General features: G+C 41.4%; 1 protein-coding gene across 4 annotated transcripts in view; it reads right to left on the bottom strand.

Moving 5' to 3' along the window:
• SYK (spleen associated tyrosine kinase) overlaps positions 1-22,002 on the bottom strand; it is a 181,140-nt gene that overhangs the window by 121,344 nt on the left and 37,794 nt on the right. For all 4 annotated transcript variants that reach the window (XM_082260428.1, XM_082260426.1, XM_082260427.1 and 1 more), the window contains exon 2: positions 5,449-5,907. In XM_082260428.1, coding sequence (XP_082116554.1) covers positions 5,449-5,850 — 402 coding nt within the window. In that variant the 5' untranslated portion in view covers positions 5,851-5,907. The remainder of the gene's footprint in view (positions 1-5,448; positions 5,908-22,002) is intronic.

Below are 22,002 nucleotides of genomic sequence, written 5' to 3' on the forward strand. Positions count from 1 at the left end.
CGTTTTGAATACATGGAAGTGTAGTGGAGGGGTCGAGGGTCTCTTAGACCCTCGATCCCTCCATAAAGAGTACCTGTCACTGCATATTGCTATCACAAGGGATGTTTACATTGCTTGTGACAGCAATAAAAGTGATCAGATTTTTATTTTTTTTTTAAAAACCTGTGATAAAGTTAAAAAAAAAAAAAAATATGGTAAATAGAAAAAAAATTTTTTTAGCCACCCCCGTCGCCGTTAGCTCGCGCACAAAAGAAAACGCATATGGAAGTCGAGTCGAATTAAATCGCTGTTCAAACCACTTGTGAGGTATCGCCACGATCGCCAGAGAGTGAGCAATAATTTAAAAAAAAGATCTACACTCTAACTCTAAACTGGTAACCGGTAAAATTTTTTAAAATGTCGCCTATTGAGATTTCTATTGACCGTAGTTTGTCGCCATCTCACGGGTGTGCGCAATTTTAAACCATAACATGTTGGGTATCTATTTACTCGGCGTGACATTATCTTTCACAATTTACAAAAAAAATGAGCTAACTTTACTGTTTAGTTTTTTTTAAATGCAGTGAAATGTGATTTTTCGTAATTTTTCCAAAAAAATTGCGTTTTAAAGACCGCTGCGCAAATACCGCGTGACAAAAAATATTGCAATGACCGCCATTTTATTCTCCAGAGTCTTTGCTAAAAAAATATATATAATGTTTGGGGGTTCTAAGTAGTTTTCTAGGAAAAAATACTGATTTATAATATTTTATTATATCTTTTCATGTGACAACACTGAAGAAATGACACTTTGCTACATTGTAAAGTAGTGAGTGTACAGCTTGTATAGCAGTGTAAATTCACTGTCCCCTCAAAATAACTCAACACACAACCATTATTGTTTAAACCGCTGGCAACAAAAGTGAGTACACCCATAAGTGCAAATGTCCAAATTGGGCCCAGTTAGCCATTTTCCCTCCCCAGTGCCATGTGACTCGTTAGTGTTACAAGGTCTTAGGTGTGAATGGGGAGCAGGTGTTTTAAATTTGGTGTTATAGCTCTCACTTTCTCATACTGGTCACTGGGAGTTCAATATGGCACCTCATGGCAAAGAACTATCTAAGGGTCTGAAAAAAATAATTGATGCTCTACATAAAGATGGCCTAGGCTATAAGAAAATTGCCAAGATCCTTAAACTGAGCTGCAGCATGTTGGCCAAGACCATACAGGGGTTTACCAGGACAGGTTCCACTCAGAACAGGCCTCCCCATGGTCGACCAAAGAGGTTAAGTGCATGTGCTCAGCATCATATCCAGAGGTTGTTTTTGGGAAATAGATGTATGAGTACTGCTAGCATTGCTGCAGAGGTTGAAGGGGAGGGGGTTAACCTGTCAGTGCTCAGACCATATGCCGCACACTGCATAGAATTGGTTTGCATAGCTGTTGTTCTAGAAGGGAGCCTCTTCTAAAGATAATGCACAAAAAAGCCTGAAACAGTTTGCTGAAGACAAGCAAACTAAGGACATGGATTACTGGAACCATGTGCTGTGGTCCTTCAGAGACTGGGCCACAGGGCAGTATTTAAACATGATAACGACACCAAACACACCTCCAAGACGACCAATGCCTTGTTAAAGAAGCTGAGGGTAAAGGTGATGGACTGACCAAGCCTGTCTCCAGACCTAAACTCTATTGAGCATCTGTGGGGCATCCACAAATGGAAGGTGGAGGAGCGCAAGGTCTCTAACATCCACCAGCTTAGTGATGTTGTCATGGAGGAGTGGAAAAGGATTTCAGTGGCAACCTGTAAAGCTCTGGTGAACTCCATGCCCAAGAGGGTTAAGGCGGTGCTGGGAAATAATGGTGGACACACAAAATATTGACACTTTGGGCCCAATTAGGACATTTTAACTTAGGGGTGTACTCACTTTTGTTGCCAGCGGTTTAGAGATTAATGGCTGTGTGTTGAGTTATTTTGGGGTACAATTAGTACCCTTGGTGGTGTCCAAAGTACCTAGTGTGTAATTATCAGTGTTGGCTGGCTTCCATTTGGGCCCTTCTGTAGGTGGTGCACATGTAGTTGTCCCTTTAAGACTGCACGCAAGGTATGGCTGATGAGCTGCTAAGAAAGGAAAAGTCTGAGTTGGCATTAGCAGTGAGCAACAAGCAGGTTAAGCTTGGTAGTTCTGCTCATCACTACCGGTATACAACGGATCAGGTCCAGTCTGCTTTGCGATGCAGTACAGTGATATAGAGGAGAAGGAAGTTAAGCGAGAGAGGCATATACAGTGGCAGCACACCAAGCTACATAAATATTTAGAGGCATTAAATGTAATGACAATGTATTCAAAGGTGTTGGAAAGCTGCTGAAGATATGACTTGTACAAGTCAGTATGATGCTGGACAAATAGTGGGTAATTTTTACATTATATGAAAACCACAGGCATATAGAAACAGGAAATTACATCAAACCAATATAGTTCCACAAGGAAAAACAATAAATGGCACAAGAACACTAGAGTACTACTACCATTCAGGGGCTGAAATAGTAATCACAGTATAATATGTAAGAATCATTATTGCTCATATCATGTCTGTAGAAATGGCACGACGACAAAAGGCTATGAATGTGTCTCCAAATTCTGAAGACACCTCAGGTGGTGCTGGACTAATATGAGAAAGACATACAATTAACACCCTGTAAGTAAAAAAACAAACCATACACTTAGGGGTCTATTAATGAAAAAAATTGCTGTGCAAATGTCACAAACAATCCCCAAATATGTCTAACATATGTATTTCCTATGATTGTCAGCTCCATCTAGTGGGCATAGCGCAGTATTTTCCTGATTAAAGTATATCAGGAATACATGGCGTAATGGCCACTAGATGTAGCTGATGCACACAGGAAATAAACATATTAAGCAACATGCATGGTTTATTTATGATGACTGTGCGAATACATGTGACATTTATGCAGCTATTATTTACAATATTATTATTTATATCTAATTTTATTTTTGTCTATACACTCTATTATAAATAGACCCTTTACTGTGAATAGCAGAAATGTTAATGATAGGGGTTTATTTATAATATAATTATACCTTTTTCAATTGAACTTAATTAGACAATGAAAACATTTCTAATTAGACCACTTAGGGCTTGGTCACACTTGACTAAATCTCTAATGCTTAACAAATGCTCCTATAGCGCTTTGTATGGCATTAGTATGGGTGTCAGACAGGCGTCAGTGAGCTTTAGTATGGGCATTTTACAAGAGTTAAAAATGCTCCATAAATGTCCTATGCACGGTTTTGGCGCGTTTGATGAGCTTTAAAACTGCTCCACAATGAAAAGTGACAGAAATAAACTAATTGTAATGCGCAACCGCACCAAAATCGCACAAACGCCTGCCATTAGACTTGAATGGGAGGCGTTGAAAGGTTTCAAACGCCTCCTGACATGAGGCTTTAATTTTGAAGCGAAGCAACGCTAACACTTCATGTTTTGATAGTGTGAACAGCACAATGTGCTGTCTATTGTATCTTGTGCATAGGCATTTGATTGGTGTTTTTAACACCTCTCAAACGCCTGCTTTTAATGCCAGAGTGAACTTAACCTTAATGTCAACTGTATATCAGCTTTTGACTCATGATACATTCTTTATTTGAAAGGGACTTATCACCTGACAGAGACACAGCAAGCCTTGTTTTTGAAATATGAAGATGCGATCTGCTGGTTAGATTGCTGTATAGAATGTTTTATATGCATTGTTTGTTGATGTTTAATTATGCATTTGTATTTTCCACAATTAAAGCCTAAATGCTGCCAAAATCACTAACAGAAAAATCAGCACAATGGACATAACTTACAGTCACTAGGATGTGTACCTTGTGCTGTTTCCTCTTCTTTTAGTGAAAATCTGCGGTGGCAGGGGTTAATATAGCTAAGGGTCTATCACAGGCTCTCATCAAAATAGCCCATCTATGCCCGCCCTTTCTGGCCAGATACTTCATTCATAAAAGCCATACTATAGCTTCTATAAATAAAAAAAGATTTATGAATGGCAGGGGCGGAGATATCACTCATTCGCCTGCCCTTTATTCTTAGATTGATTTGTGGGGGGGCATGGATGTAGGAGGATTACTAAAGCAATTTGGCATTTGGCATATAGCATCGCATAGTTCAGCTTAAGTGATACTGCATATGTATGGGTTATGGCGTTGATTTCTCAGTGAACCCTAATGGCGGATGCACTGTGGATCGAATAGCAGATTTATACTATCACTCTGCGGATCTAATATTTTTCTACACTTGATCCTTTTTTGAATGTTACGATTACTACCGCAGATGTTGTGGAGTAATAATTACTATTAAGCAGTCTCCAGCAGACAATAAGTACTTTTGATACTTGTGATACCTTCAAGCATTTATGGGATAGCTTTCCCCTTTGGGACCCTTCCATATGTTTAACCCAAAACTATAGGCCTACCTACTAGCTTCACTGGCCACATTGTATTTTGCCAAGATCCACACTGCATGCACCGATCACCCATCCCTACCAGCCTTTTTACTGCCCAGTGGTGAGTTATGCTCCTGAAGAGGCGGCTCTGCGAAACATGTCGAGCTGACACTCCTTTCACCGCCATATAGCACTGCGGCCATGCTGATATCCCCCGAGGGACTTTTGGTAATAATCTATCATCATCCCCCTGGGGGATCTGGCTATCTGACCAGTATTAGTATTGAGATTCATGTGTTTGTTATACTGTCCATGCCATATTTTTGATGTTTTGTCTCTTCCTTTTTAAATTGTATGTTATTTTTATATATTATAACAATTTAATACTTTTTACTTATATGCCAATAAAGTCCATATTTCAAACCCATTTCGGATACTGCATATCTGGCTTAGCTAATATGGCACATTTCAGGTAACATGGACATAGTGGTTCAGATTACTTGGAACCATGTGGCTCATGTTATATGGAGGTGTGTGGCTTACACAGCTTGACACTAAAGGCTGAGTGATATTTCAGGACTTTTGACACCTTTGTGGTTTTTTACATTTCTTCCTATCTTTCTGATCCCCTGTCATCAGGTCAGGAAGTGGGGTAAAACTTTCCCAATAGAGAAACTGAAAGCAATAGTAACTCAGTTGGGGTTCTAGCCCTCTCTACTCAATCAAAAAAAAGAACACAAATAGATGACAAAATGTGCCATTTGCAATATTGCAAGATTATGTTAAAATTAAAGGTCCAGATACCTTCAAGGCAATGAATAATACCAAAAGGAAAATATTAGCAAGCAACCATATTTACTTGTTCTGGTTGGTCAAACATATTACAGAAGCTAAAATGCAATTGGTTGCTATAGGTTACTGCTCAAGATTATTATTTGCTCTTCATATCACATTAGACTTATTCATACTGCATATTAAATGAAAGAGTATAAATATATCTTTACCTGTAAATTCCATGTTTGTTGCACATAGTCTCTAATGAGATTCTCTTTGAGGTCTTCAAAGGGTCCTATTTTGGGCTGAACACCAGGGGGGCGACTGCAAGGTTTCTTCAACAAGCAGACAAGTCCACTATTTTCATGAGCATGATAATTGATAAGCTCAATTGGAGAGTTATGAGAAATGCCCCCAGAGATTGCATATGTTCCACTTAATTCTCTTTCAATTGTATAGTGGTAATACCTTCGTCCATGGGCCACTGAAAGAGCATAGCCTCCAAGATAGCTTCGGCTTTGACGCAATAAATATAAGCCATCACTCAGTCCACTTTGCTTTAGGTAATCTTCAGCTTCTTCACGTGTTATGTTGCCGAAGAAGTAGGGTAAATGATTTGCACCGTCAGCCATAGTACCGGGCAATATTCACGAGCTGATACAGTTTCAGCAACAAGTGAATCCAGCAACCTGTACAAACAAAGAAGAATTTTAAAACCAGTGAAGAGTGGATTAATACATTATAATAAAGCCTTATTTATATTATAATATAAACTTAAAGTAGAAAAACTATACTATTTTAAAGATTTATGACTGTTTGTTTACAGCTTCTTAAACTTCTATGATGTTTAAAATACTGATACTCTATGTTCCTTTTTAAAGTTAGTGCTTTTATTACAATGTGCGGCAGTGCAGGCGCTATTGTCACTTAACCAAAACACTGGTGTACTTTTGACACTACTGACAGGAAGAACGGTGTTACATGCTGACCACCAAGACAGTAAGTGATTGAAAGATATAGAAGAACAAAGAAAAACAAGTGAAATGTAGTTAAAATAATGAGAAAATCTGCACTCGTGAATAAAAAACGCACATCAGCAGCTGGCAGGAAGAACCTGAAGAATCAGACAGCCGGTAATGATTAATACTCCTCTGCTCATCCTAGAGCCACTGGTGGTGCTGAGGAGTTTTCAACAAGCTGTGGATGAGTGTTTTGCTTGGTTATTATGATATCTATGGGCATTATGGAATAACAGAATTGTGTGACAGGATTGTCCTTTCTACTTGTGGAAAATCTGTTTTATGAAAAGTGCTTAGTGAGGGTCACATGAAATATGGTAAGCCTTGCATGAGAGTGAGAGGTGTCATCTTGGCTATCCGCGAAGCTCAGTTTTTTATCATGTCATGTGGGACTTTTTTTTCCCTATGGCTTTCTGAATTTCAATGGATGGACACTTTTATGGACTTCCCTCATTCTGTTCACTTATACGTTTTGATTTACAGTATATCTTTATTATTTGCACTTTTTTTTAAACAAATTTTATTGTGTTTTTAAGCTTGATTTTACAGCAAAGTCAAACAAAATACACACATATGTGGACATAGCCAACAGATTGTTTTGTTTATAACATAACATAACAACTCTTCGAAGGTAACGAATAACCCAATATGACACACACTTTGGTACAAGTATCATATTGTAGAGTAACACATAAACTATAGACCAAATTCGAACTCAACCATCTTTATTATGTAATGGTTGATCATAACAAGTGGGAATAGGTGGTATAGACTTTGCCTCAGGATAGAGAGGCTAAGGGTTTTATTTTTGGGGCATATGATTTATCATAGTTCCCTTACTCCTTCTCCTTTTGATATTGTCAGGAGATGAGGAGTTGGGGGGGGGGGAGGGGAAACTGTGCAAGGAATATACTGTGATATGTATGATGGAGTGCAGTATTATGAAATATGAGAGGGGGGATTGAAGGTAGAGAGAGGTGTAGCGGGGGGAGAGATAGGATGAGAGTAAAAACCATCTCCCAATCTCTCCCATCCAAGGCCGGACCAGTTCTTTATGGATTATTGAAAGGTAGTGGACATAATAAAGTGTTGCCAAGCTGACAATGTGTTCCCATATTTAGAGGGAATGTCTTTCGCTTGATGAATAAGCTCCTCTATTTCTGCAACCTTTTGAGTACATTTGAACCAATCTTTGATGGATGGGGGTTCCGTGGATTGCCACTTGACAGGTATACAAAGCCTAGCTGCATTGACAAGGTGCGTTGCCAAAGAGCGAAAGTATTTCATTCTAGAGATCTTACAATGTTGGAGTAGGAACCGTCCTGGAGAGAATTCTAGAGAGAGGGAGGTAATCGTGTTTGTGATTCGGTGAACCTCTTTCCAAAATGGTTGTATCTTGGAAAAGGACCACCATATATGTAATAGTGATCCTATTTCTGTCTGACAGCGCCAACATAATGGGGCCAGAGAAGGAAACATTTTATGTAGTCTGAGCGGTTTGTACCATCTAGAGAAGATTTTAAATCCATTTTCTTTTGTGAGTACATTTATAGAGCCTTTGTGAATCTGTGTGTGTATGTTTTCCCAATCTTTTTCTGAAAGGTTTATGGCTAGGTCTTGCTCCCATTTGCGGTTCGCTATGTTGTGTTTTTGGTTGTGATTGTCGAACAGCATAGCATAGATGACAGAGATCAGGAGTCTTTGCGGTTCCTGTTTGAGGCATAGTGTCTCAAAAATAGTAGGTTGGCAGGACCAATCAGGTCTAGGATGGGGTTTGTGTAAGAAATTACTGATTTGCATATATGTCCATGGGGAAAACTGTTTATTTAACATTCAAGATGTGAGTGAAGGGAGAGTAAGGAATTGGTTGTCTTCAAAGAATTGTCCAGCTCGGATGTATGGGTATGGCCATGTGTTTTGTAGAAACTGGGTGGAAAGTCTGGGTTTTCCTGAATAGGTGTTAGAGAGCCGTCTATCAAGATGAAACGCGTCAGTCATGCATGACGCACGCAAGCACGCTTCCGCCGTGGCCATCTTGGATTTCTTATGCTGTATTCATGCAAGCAATTTTGTGAGTACATGTCTTATACTTTTTAATAAACATCCATGTTTGAACGTATTACACGATTGGATGCCCTTTATTTCCTCATGAGGTCCACTCCATCCTGGTACTTGTGGAGAAGCAGAGGGAACCTTACGTTGTATTAGTGAATTTATCATTATCCTGATTTTGGAGAGTCTCTGGAGGTTGATGACCGGTATACTGACCTCTGCCACATATGCCTGTTTGATGACAAGTTAAGTTGACCCCAGCCATATATGCCTGTTTGACCTCTCATTAACTTTAAGGTCCACCGCACCTGGTAAGAGTACCCTGGCATTTACATCACGGTGGTGGATATCATCCTACAGTTGGAGCGGCTTCCTGTCATCACTTTTTTCTTTCTATTTTTACTTCAGAGACTGTTCCATGATTCTAAGACTGTATTACTCTCAGTTTGTTTGAGTCCATTTATGCACCTGGGTTGTGTTCATCTCTGGACACCTAGTTCAATTTTTTCTCATGGTCCATGTTTATCATGCCCGTATGCATTTAGTTCATTTTCATTATTAGGCGCTGCACTTTCTCTTACCATTTACATTTCTGGATTTGTTCTCCTGTTGTGCTGGCTGCCGTCCTTTTGTTTTTTTGTTGAGCATTCATTTTCCCAGAATTGGATATCACATGTGTCCACCTGTACATTTAGAGACTAGTGCGACTTTATTTATCCATCTTTCCTATGATATTTTATGTTTACTGCAGGCTTCTTTGAATGTTGTCGTGACCGTGTTAATTAGCGGGTGTTTTGTGCAGACTAGTGGGATACATTTTGCTGGAATCCAGGGCATTTGATGCAGAGGGTATGAGGATGTGTCATTTTCTAGCTGGACCCATGCTTTGGTATGGCGGTGTATGTTCCAATGGATAATTCTCATTAATTGGCATGCTCTGTGGTAATTTGTGATATCCGGGAGGCCCCCTTTCAGTTTAGGAGTTGTTAATCTATCGTAGCTTATTCAGGGTCGAGAGGTATTCCATAAGAAGGTTGTACAGGCTCTTTGGTAGGCTGTAAAAAAGGCTGGAGGAAGTCTTATCGGGATGGTTTGCAGTAGATAAAGTATTTTTGGGAGTGCGTTCATTTTCAGTATTGCTGCTCTGCCAAACCAAGAGAAGAGACCTGTAGACCAGAGTTTCAAGTCATGTTGTATGTTTTGCAGTAGGGGTAGGTAATTTTTTGTGTAGAGATCTGAGAGCTTAGACAGTAATTGGATACCTAAATATGTATTTTCGGACTCGTTCCATTTGAATGGGAAGTTGATTTTACATTGGCCAAGGACGTTATGTGGTAGGGATATATTCATGGCGTTTGATTTTGTGAAATTGGTTTGCAGGTTGGTTAGGGTTTTGAACATGTTGAAGTCTTTAAGTAGATTAGGTATTGTGAGGAGAGGTGAAGAGAGGAATAATAATACGTGTTCCGCAAAGTCTGCCAGTTTGTGGATGTAGTTGGCTATTTGGATACCTTTAATATCAGGGTTGGCTCTGAGGCTTTGAAGGTAATGACAAATATGAGGGGTGATAAGGGGCATCCTCGACGCATGCAATTTGAGCTGGGGAAGGCATTTGATAGGTGGCCATTAACCCAGACTCTAGCTGTGGGTGTAGAGTAAAGTGCTAGAATGAAGTGTAGCATTCTCTCTGGGATGCCGATGGTTTTCAGCACTTCTCTCATTTAGTCCCAGGCCACTCTATCGAATCTAGCATCTAGTGAGAGAAAAAAGCCTGAGTGGTGTTTTGTTGTGAGCCAGTGGTGGATACTGATTGCTCTAATGGTATTATCTCTAGCCTCTCTACCCGGTATTAATCCCCCCTGATCAAGAGAGATCAGTTTGGGCAGGAGTGGTAGGAGGCGGTTCGCTAAGATTTTGGAATATAGCTTTAGGTCAACATTTAGTAATGATATAGGCCTATAAATGGTAACTAAAGATGGATCTTTTCCTGGTTTTGGGATAATGGGCTTCTAGTAGGTGGCGGGGGTGATTGGGAGGGCAGTGCATTATAGGCTTTTATGAAGTGGGGTGATAGAATATGTGAAAAGGCTTTGTAGTAACCTAATGTTAGTCCATCTGGGCCTGGGCTCTTACCTGGTTTCATCTGCTTAAGTGCTAGATTTGGGATCATGGGCTTCTAGTAGGTGGCGGGGGTGATTGGGAGGGCAGTGCATTATAGGCTTTTATGAAGTGGGGTGATAGAATATGTGAAAAGGCTTTGAAGTAACCTAATGTTAGTCCATCTGGGCCTGGGCTCTTACCTGGTTTCATCTGCTTAAGTGCTAGATTAAGTTCCTCTTCAGATAGGGGGTTATTTAGTTCATGCGCCTCTGCTTCAGAGATTGGGTCAGGGCCATATTGTTGCAAAAAATCTTTGATTAGTTGGGATCTTTGAATACCTCCTTTGTTTTGTGTCTGGTGGGGGAGGTTGAATACTTATGTATAGTAGGATGTGAATTGTTCGGCAATGTCTGTCGTGGAGTTGATTTTTTGCCCTTTCGAATTGGTGAGGGAGTGTATAATCAGATTTTCTTTTTTAGCTTTCAGTGCTCTAGCTAAGAGTTTACCCGATTTGTTAACGTACTCGTAAAAATTTTTTAGACACTATATATGTAGCACTGCCCCCTTAAGAGCTGCTGGTATTCCACACTTTCTGGATTCCCCTGGGTTACCTGTAGCAACTGCATGTAGAAATCTTATATTTCACTTTCTTGGCTCAGCCAATGATCAGTCTAGGTCGTTTTGTTGTTTTTATTTTATGTTGGGATAGGAGAAGGGATGAGTGGGATGCTCAAAAACGGTTGAACTATTCACAATTCTGAGGACTATAACTTGAGAATGCGGCAAGGTCGCTGTTTCCTCTTGCCACTAGATGAATCTGAGGTAAAATGTTCCAGTTTATATTTTTCTTCAGGGCACTCACCTAGCACCATCTTTCTCTATACCAGCCGACACCCGTCCACTGACTATACTCCCTGGAGTGGTCCCCTTCCTTGGCAGATCCCTGGACAAGATCCTCTGTACTCCTGATACTGCTTTCCAGATTCTTGCTGTGCCCCAACTCCTCCAGTCAGCTCTCCTGGACCTCTGGGTTCAGCTCCACACTGCTAGTTCACCAGGCTGACTGCCTGCGACCATCACCATCCACTTCAGAAGAGGAGGAAGTCGCCACCCTCCTTCTAGGACTCTGTTTCCTTCCAAAGACCTCATGCACACATGCCCCTGGCTTTTTAAACCCCACCCCACAATGCACCAAGACAGCAGTCTCTGCCAATCTCTGGGGCTGTATCAAAAGCCGGTGTGCCCATTGGCTAGGTTTCCTCCACTGTCCAATGTGCCTCCCCATTGGGCACAGTGGGGACACTCCCTCAAACCATATAAATCACACACTGGGCACACTGAGCAGACCTAACTCAAAGATCCTGCTCCCTGTTAAGCAGAGTGCAATATAGAATTTATAAACCAAAAAAACACTGCGCTTAGGGAGAAGCCACTAGCATTTGAAACGATAGTACAAGTTCCAAAATTAATATTCAAACCAAAATAGTGCAGCGCTAATCATAGAAATAAATGAATAGAAGTAAATTAATAAAATATACAGCAATTATTAAATAGCCATAGCGTTATTGGTGGTTACATAAAAACATGTATCAAATAATGTGTAACCAATCTAAAATGTCCACAAATAGTGTCCATATAAAAAGTCCATCAGAAATAACAGATGGCTCCTAGAAAGGAAAAATCCACATAGATGAGTAAGGTGTGTGTAAGGGTCACAGAAGAAACTACACCCAAAAGTGGTTCAGATGGCTCCTTACCGAATCACATTGGCCACTAAATAGGCTAAGCGCATCTCACAGAGAGCCAGATGGTCTGGGGATAAATGATTTTATCCTCCACGTTAGCCCTCAGAAGCCAGAAGATTCACTCAAAAGCAGCAAGGGGACACCAGCTCATTAGACACAATCCTCCTCAATATGTGTGGAAAAAGGACAGAGAGAAAACTCCCATAGTGTAACAACGTACAAACTTTATTAAAATGGTAAAAGAAGAAACACTCACATTGTGTAGTTAAATATACCGGTACACCAAAAGCAGCATCACCAAGTACCCTGCTGTGGCGTTTCTGTGGGTCGTTCATCTTAGATCCAGGGTCCCCCAGCTGGATAGGCGGGGACAGGGCAGACAGGTAGTCCTCTCGCAAGCCGGGAGCCGTGGTATCAAATGCCGTCAGGAGACCACGTTAATTGAGACGATTATGAGCTCTGGGCGTTAATTTAGACAATAATGAGCGACGAGTCAGTTCCTGATAGAATGGAGGGATTAATGGTCTTACAATATGTATGCTGAGCTGTCATATTGGGGTTGTAGACACTAGTTGTATTTTGTTGTAAGGGGTCAGCTCAGGACGGGAGAGAGGGGAGAGGGGGGTTGAAGAAAAGGAGAGGTTAGGAGAAGTAGATCAACAAGATAAGAAAAGGTGAGTAAAAGAGCAGAAAGTTGATTGTATGATGAGTTTGTGGAGGTGTATATGGAGGGAAGTGATTTGGTGCTTTCAAGTGAGAGTTATCCAGCGACCAGAAAGATCCTGCTCTCTAGTCCTAGTACAGTATTTCGAACACCAAAGGTGTTGTATGTCCAGAGCAGTCTAGTGGAATTGGGAAGATAGCAGGTATATCTCATATTTGAGGGGAGAGTTCCACTATGTGGGTTACGTCTATGCTGGAGAGAAAGACTAGATCAGAGAGGTTAGGTCCAGGTCCAGCAGAAAGCATGTTATTGTATGTTAACGTATGAGGTTAAAGGAGGTTGGGTGATGCGAGGTGATTATGGGCCATGTGCTTGGGGTGTAATCGGGAGTACCAAGTATTGTCAGTGCTGATGGAAGTGAGGGGAGAAAGTCGATGGCAGCTTGTGTAATTTTTGGGGTGCAGGCGTCTTTTGCGCAGTAATGATGTCAAAAAGTGGGGTGTACATGTGGAGAGTGATAGTGGACTCTATATAGGGGAGGGATACATTTTGGGTCCGAAAAACCACCTGGTCAGTAGTGTGTTATTAGTATCCAACATTCAACTATAATCTTCAACAGTTCAACTATAATAGCCAACCGAACTTGGTACCTGGTACGAAGTGAGCTATGTGCTTCAATAGGCAATGAGGTGTACGGATTTTGCTACTGAAATAGGTTTGAGGTCGCTTATTAGGGTGGGGAGGCAGGTGCTCCTGGTTGTGTGGGGGGGTCAAAGCAGGTGGGTTAAGAGTGAATTGCGTACGTATCATGCGATAGCATAGGTAATACATCTGGATAATAAATACCCAGGAAAATAAGGTGGGTCATAAAGGGAGGGATAAAGGAAGGTTTAGAGGGTATGGCGCAGAATATGCAGAGTGTTTAGGGGAGGAGGGAGGAGGGTGTGGGGAGGGAAAGGGAGGAGAGGAGGTAGGAGAGGAGGGGAAAGAAGGGGAGGAGGGGGGAGGGGGAAGAGTGAGGGGGGGAGGAAGGAAAGGGGCGGGAGTACCGGAGTAGCCCATTGCTTCATGAGTGAATTTATTATTTGCACTTTAATGCCACTTTATTTGTCACTTTCTAATTTATAATTAATTATGATATGATTATTAATCTATTTATTGTTGCTCATCATGAGACTGGTATAATATTAAGTTTTAATATTTTTATGTTATTCATGATTTTTTGTCCCCTAAAAGTAACACATTTTTATTATGTTGTGTATATATTTTTTTTTACATATTTTCCCTTGAGCTCTGTACTGGTTGAATACACAAGTGAAATGCAGTGCCATCTGCAGCAGTGTCATGATGATCCATGGAAACCTACTATGACTGGAGATGATAAATGTGCAGTCTCCATCACTAATGGTTGCTCTCAAATTAATAGTTATGCTATATGTGTTAATTAGCGATGCAGGTGTCTGTCACATGGAGGAAGAGAGTGGAGATCATCAGAAAGGTACCTGGAAGGAGGTCCCAGGCCGGTAGGGCCCCGTTGGTGAAGAGGATCTATTCCCAGGAAGAGGTGATGGCAGATCAGAGATCGCTGCTTCCCCAGTTTGCTCTGTATAATGGTCTTCTATAGGCGTCCGTAACATCACTGTGGGCCTGCCTACCCACCCCCCCCCGCCTGAGCCTAGTCGAGCCAAGACTGCCCCCCCCCCAGCTGAGACTGCTGAAGCTCAACCGAGACTGCCTGATACAGTTCGCCCCTGGGGAGGGGGGCACACGGGCAGGCGATTGCCCCCCCTGTAGTGACGCCACTTGTCCCTTCTGCCTGGGGGCGGCACTGCCCCCCCTACAAAATGCCACCCAAGGCAAACACCTTGTTTGCCTCGTGGTATATACGCCCCTGGGCATGGCAGGTGGATGATGATGTGCCACATATGATTCTATGGATGATTATCCATGGAAGCATACCACATGCTCTCAGAATCTTAAGTTCAGTCTCCATTACTGATGCCCGGGATATCGGAAACAAGATAAATCAATAGCTATGCTGTATAATATTACTGAATTCTAAATGTTTTGCCCAAAAAGGCAGGCAGAGGCAAAGGACTGGTCACCAGTATTGCCTGTGATCTGTCTGTAGCTAATTGTCCCCATTACATCACCAAATCTAACTCCAAGTTGCCTGAAACTAGCAGTTAAAGGCAGTAGTACTGTAGATAGCATACTGTTGATATACATCCATAAAGCTGTGGGCACAGGAGTGCTTAGGCACATATACATACCAGGAAGTGCACTTCCCTTTTTAGGAGGAATTTCAAATAAAAGGTAGAATGTTTTAGGGTAATGTTCATACTATTGAGTGCCAAAAATGCTCACGCTATCATTTCAGTGGGCTGCCCTACCTGCATAAACACAGAGAAAGGACCCTTTTTGAAAATTGCACCACTTGAAATCACACGGTGCTATGACACCATGCAGTTCAATGCATGCAAAAACATGCCACCCTGAGTTTCTGCTACACAGCAGTGCATTTCTCTTGCATGTAGGGAGTGTGCATTTCTCTTGAGTGTAGGGAGTGCGCTTTAGCCCGCTGTTGGCTGAAAACTGGTCACAGGAGTGCAGAACAAGCTTTGGCTATACTTCTCCTTTAAAACATTTCCAAACTCTATCTAAAACTGTAAAAAAAAATGGCTTTGGGTACACTTTAAAATCTTTCTTTTACAGGTACGTAATGCAACTTTATATTTTAGTATATACATGCTTATGATAAAAAACGTGTTGGGAAATATTCATCTTTCTGTCTAGGTCTACAGAATACCAAACCACAAGAAGCAATTCTGTAATAAGTCCATTTCCTGTGGCCACGGTTTCTTGTACAGCACTGCTGCGCAGTATGTAGACCGGCACTATACTATTGTGTGGGCTGCTTAACAGGACATTGGCAGCTATTTCCTGTCTACTGCATGTCAATGTTTAAACATTGCTTCTGGGAAGATACTGCTCTTATAAATTGTTTTTTTTTTTTTCTTGGTGTCTATAACTTTTTTTTTGTTAAGGGACATTTTAGGGGGATTTCCAGTTTAAAAAAAAAATCTCATTTGATTCTGTTGCCTTATTTTTTGGAATAGCACTAAATTGGTAATACTGCTCGCAAATAAAATCTGTTGTATCTCAAAAAAAAAAAAAAAAAACAAGTGCACTGTCCCTTTAAATAGTGTGAAAAAATATATGGAATCATACATTTAGTGCAAAAATAGGCAAACAGTGTGCTAAAAAAGGAAAATGTGAAAAAAAAATTCAAAATGAGCAAATAAATGCAAAAGTGCAAACTAAGCAAATAAATGTGATGCACTAACTCTAGATAATAAAACATCACCTCAAAAAGTCCCTTGCTATAATGCCACAACCTTATACAGTTGATGGTGATGAAAGTGATCAGTGGTGAAAAACAATTCCTTTAAAAGTGCTCAGGTGCTCAAAAGTGCTCATTCACAGAAAAAAATGGCCGCTTACCCCACAGTATTGATCCTGATTACAGAGATCAAAATTCCAGAAACTCCATCTCCAGACAAGAAGCTCCCATTGACAACCGAATCACGATAATGTGTTCCCTTATTGGACTGCAATGGACCTAAAGAACCAGCCCTTACGGCATCAGAGAATCACTATTGCTCTTGTTGCTGCTCCACTACTTCAGCCATAGCATAGAACCAGACAGACACACAGCACTACAGAAAACACCACAAGCTCACCAAGGACTGAAGTCCTGCTATGGGAGCTTCTTGCCTGGAGATGGAGTTTATGCACTTTTTATCTTTGTAATCGGGATCCATACTGTGTGGTAAGCGGTAAACTTTTTTTCCAAAGGAGCACTTTTGATCACCTGAGCACCTTTTAGAGGAATTTTTCTAGCACCAAGCACTTTAACCACCATCAACTGCATAAGGAACTTGCATTATAACAAGGGACTTTTTGTGGTGATCCTTTTATTATCTAGAATTATTGCATCACATTTATTTGCATATTCTGGACTTAATTTATTGCTTATTTTGCACTTTTGCATTTATTTGCACATTTTGCATTTTTTTTCATATTTTGCATACTGTTTGCTTATTTTTGCATTGAATTTATGATTCCATAAATTGCAATGCATATCCATAATATGCATTGCATATTTGTTCACATTATTTAAAGGGACAGCATACTTGTTTTGTTTTTGAGATTTGGTACTGGCCCAGTCTCTGGGTCACATAAAGAAAACTGCTTTAAGATGGCAAAAATCATGCAACACTGCAGAAGAATGAAAGCTTCACAAACAGTGTTCCTCACAGTGAAGTCCTGGGCAGCTCTGATAACATAGACAAACAGCTGGAGGAATCCAAGAACAAAGATGATTGGCACTTATTGGCACTGATAAATTATTATGATACAGGATTTATATAGCACCAACAGTTTGCGCAGCGCTTAACAAAATGAAGGCAAACATTACAGTTACAATACAATTTGGAACAAAAGGAATCAGAGGGCCCGGCTCGTTAGAGCTTACAATCTAAATAAATGGGACTAATGGGCACTGAATGGCACTGATAGGCAGCACTGAATGGCAGAATTGATTAGCACTGATAGGCAGCACCGATATGCACTGATTGGCAGCATTAATGGACACTGATGGGCACTGATAGGTGGCACTCATTGGCACTCATAGGCGGCACTGATTGGCAGCACTCATGGGTACTGACAGAGCAGAAGGGGAGCTTCACATGCGGCAGACAGTGAGTGATAGTGTGTGAAACTGTCAGGTAATGTAACTGCTCGCAGGGAGAAGACCAGTTGTCATAACTCAGCAGCGATGTTGGGGGTGGGCAGCACCGAGCAGATCTCAAACACCAGCAAATGATTGGACTGCTTAAGAAAGGGAGCGGTGTCACAGAAACGTAGCGGCCCACCCAGTCATCATTTCATTGGCTGGTGTTTACTAGCCGCTCGCTCGCTCCAACCCGCCCCCCGGCATTGCCACTTTGTTTTAACAGCTGGTCTTCTCCCTACGAGAAGTTACATTACCTGACAGTTTCACACAATGAGCGGCTCTTGCAAGCCTCACTATCTGCTGCATGTGAAACAGTTTCATAGGCAGTGTGGTTACACACAGATGCATCCTTTCAGAGCAGCCCAGGGGGGCTGTCATTTTTAGGACAAGGTCTATACCACCTCCATGGGCAGTAAAGACCGGTGGTCTCAGAGAGTCCCGTCTGCCTATTACAGCAAGCTGTAGATAGAACTACAAATGGGCTGTGCCAGGACTGATGGCTGAGGGAATCAAAGGAATAGCAGCCACCGATCTTACAAACAGGAAATCACTGGGCAGTAACAGGTTTATTTTAAAATGACCAGGCTATTTAAAAAAAACTACTGAGCTAACAAGAAGATGGATGGCATATTCAGTGAAGGTAGGAAATTAGCAAAAAGAACATGTAAAAAAGATTTTGGCCAGAGTTCCCATGTAATATTTGGACTTGGAAGACTAGAAAAAAAAAAGATGTTGCAGTATTTTACAATACAGTTTTACAATATTTCAACAAAGAGCAGTAGCAGATCTGCAAGGAATTAACCAAATTAATTGCTAAACACTAACAGTATTTGTTAAGGCCTGTGTCGTTGACCTTTGGGGTTGTGTTTATGCCATAAGTTTGACATCAATTTGTAATGGATTCATTGATAAATGCATTTGACCTGCAGCTGAATTAGTTCTGACTTGCATTTGTCTAGAATTGCATGGCAATGCAATACCCGTCTGAAGTGAACAAAAAAAGAAAACATCTACACAGGCCCTGAGACAATAACATTCATCAGAGCAGATGTAAACCCTAAATGAATTACATTTAGTTTGATAAAGCACTGTGTATTATAGGCAATTGGCCTTTTTTCATTGAAAGAGTTTGTAGCACAGTGACAGTGCTGAAGAACAAATTAAAAAAAGAGGGTAGGAGCATTGCAGCCCTAAGATCCCAAAAACATTCATAGACAGATTACTAGGTATAATTTTAATTTTTAAACATATTGGACTAGGTGGGACTTTAAATGAGACCCAAGCTGGTGTTGCCCGGCGTCTCCATCCCTATAACAAAAAACAAAATGAGGTTGAAGGATTGTTAGAGGTGCATGAAAGTCAGCCAGCCCCCAGTCTGATGTACTCACCTTCCAGCCTGTCACCAACCAAATAAAACCTGTCTCTTGGTACAAAGAACAGGGGTTTAGTTGACACACATTTGCAAACGCATGTGAAAGCTGCAGAGCCACTTCACGGCACCCTGTTAAATCTGCAGTCCTACACTCTTAATTTAGTGTCCTCACACTGGAGGCACATGGCCGCTAATGGGTGGATGGGGGAACAGGTGAGAGGGAGACAGCCCAACCTCGCCCAACCCATCCTCATGTTGTCTCAAAGACTCAAATAATTAGGTTATAACCATGGTGCAAACTGAGGTGAGGACACTAAATTAAGAGTGTAGGACTGCAGATTTAACAGGGTGCCGTGAAGTGGCTCTGCAGCTTTCACATGCGTTTGCAAATGTGTGTCAACTAAACCCCTGTTCTTTGTACCAAGAGACAGGTTTTATTTGGTTGGTGACAGGCTGGAAGGTGAGTACATCAGACTGGGGGATGGCTAACTTTCATGCACCTCTTACAATCCTTCAACCTCATTTTGTTAATTTTAATTTTTAAGCTGCAAATTTAAAAATATTGAAAATTAGTTTTGAATTTAATATGTTAAAGCTTATATGATATTTTAGAATTGTGATTTCTGGGCGTGGCCAGGCAGGGCATGTGAGTGGAACAGCCTCACAGAGCTCCCGACTAATATCCTGCTACCGATCCTGACTCCAGACATTAATATAGATATCATTCTCTTCAGCGTAACAAGAGGAATCATTGACACCGACCAGATCCAAGCTATAATGACCCAAGAAGGCAAGGGAGAAGGGACAGCCCTGGAGATTTAACATGCGCTGCCCAAAGGAACCCCACAAGTCTCTGAGAAGCACAAAGACACAGGCAGCAAAGTGGGTAAGGGTCATAAGAAAGATGCCCCCAGAGACATGCTCTACTATACACATAAAATCACAGAGGTGCAGGGGCAAGACTCCTCTGCAGCCCAGGAGGAAGACGCCATCCCAGTATAGAGACAGAGCATGGGACTGAGCTTGACAACATACAGTATCTCTCCCTGACAGTAAACAGCAGACAGGCACTGCTGATATAATAGAGGGAGAAGTACAATCTACCCTAAGTCAAATCTTACAAGCTGTACAGCATTGCACTGCATCAGTTAACTCAGTCAAGGAGCAATTAGAAGGGCTGACAGAGGAGGTCTCGTTGCTGCGACAAGACCTCCAGAAGATAAGAGAAAGAACAGCTGCTGCTGAAGGCCGCATCAGTGATCTTGAGGACAAAATAACCCCACTAATTGCTGAAACCCGCACAGCCGCCCGCATAGCCACTGCCAAAAGTGACAAAACGCATGATATTAAGAATCGTCTTGGACGAAACAATGTTCGCATAGTGTGGCTGCCAGAAAAGGTGGAGGGTCGTGAACCCACAGAGCTCATCGGGAAATGGCTACTGGATCTATTTGGGAATGAAGCAGGGCCGTAGATAATTTTTTGTTCGGGGGGGGGGGGGGGTTCAGCAGTAGGTACTAAGTAAAAGTCTTTTAAAAAAAAAAATTGCGCCAAATTAAAAAAAAGCCGGAAAAAGGAAAAAACTATGTGTTGCTCATAGTAAGCAATGACATTCTTAATTCTATTTTCTCTGATCCTCTTGAAAACGGAGCCTGATTTCAGTTTTGCCTTTTTCCAGTTCTTATGAACATTGTCCAGTTTGGTTGGCTATTGTCCAGCCTAAAGCTGGGTACTGGCTGAAGGAAAAAAACTGACAGACCACTGTACTAAAATTTGCTTTGTTATTGTGTGTTCCCCCCCCCCCCCCTCAGCCATTGGACTGCCCACAGGGTGGTGCACTGTAACACCCAATCTTACTGGGCAGATGCAAAGGGCACCATCTTGTGGAAGGAAGCAATTACTGATTTTTTTGTTAACCTGGCATATCAGACAAGAGAAGCGTTACTGTGCATTGTTCATACATACAGAACATACCTCACAACTTCCGAGCACGCCCCGCAGCAAAGAAGTGGGTGTGGCAAAACATTAGAGTGGGAGGGTCTAAGAGACATGGTTAAATAAAACCTGGGCTTCCTTGTAGCTATAAAATACATTGAGGCTGGGGCCTCCATAATTGCTGTTGTGTTTGCCTGTAAGACCCTGACTTTTCACATGCAGTAATTTGGGATCTTTACTGGGCAGATGCAAAGGGCACCATCTTGTGAAAGGAAGCAGCAAAGCACACACTGATTTTTTTGTTAAACAGGCATAAAGGACAAGAGAAGTGGTACTTTGGAGACACCGCAGAGTACATACATACAGAAAAAGAGAAGATACTTAGAATGCGGTACACTCTGGAAACACAACAGTATCACAACAGCAATGGAAGACTCAGTCCAGCCTTAGTCAATATCATTAAGGCCCTGTTCCCATATAGTGATTTGGGATCACAGGCTGGCAGTATCCCCCTGATTCTGCATGCAATTCCAAATCACACTGCAATGCTGGCAAAACGCAGCACGTGTGTTTGTGTTCCATTCATTTTTAGTGGCAACAAAACATGGTGTGGTTTTGGATCCTTGTGTGTCAAATCGCTCAACAATCACAGCAAAACCACATCACATTTTTGTGTTATTAAAAATAAATAGAACACAAACACACGTGCTGCGTTTTGTCAGCATTGCCATGCGATTTGGATTGGAATCTGGGTGTGGCAGCAGGTGGAATCACAAGGATATTCTGCCCAAAATCCCAAATTGCTACATGTGAACAGTCAGGGCCTAACAGGCTAACACAACAGCAATTATAGAAGACTCTGCACCCAGCACCTCAATCAACAAACTTTGCCAGCTGTTTCCACAATCTCAGATACCTAGTTATAGTATGAATCAATGACAGGAAGAAATTCTGCACTGCAGTTTTAGCCTGAGGAGCACACACACACACATATATATATATATATATATATATATATATATAATATATAATATACTGTATATATATTCCAAAATTTTAAACTGCGCTTGGAAAACATCATTATTAAAACCACAACAAA

Source organism: Pelophylax lessonae (genome assembly GCF_965119305.1).
Source record: "Pelophylax lessonae genome assembly, chromosome: 1".
In the NCBI taxonomy this organism is placed as follows: domain Eukaryota; kingdom Metazoa; phylum Chordata; class Amphibia; order Anura; family Ranidae; genus Pelophylax; species Pelophylax lessonae.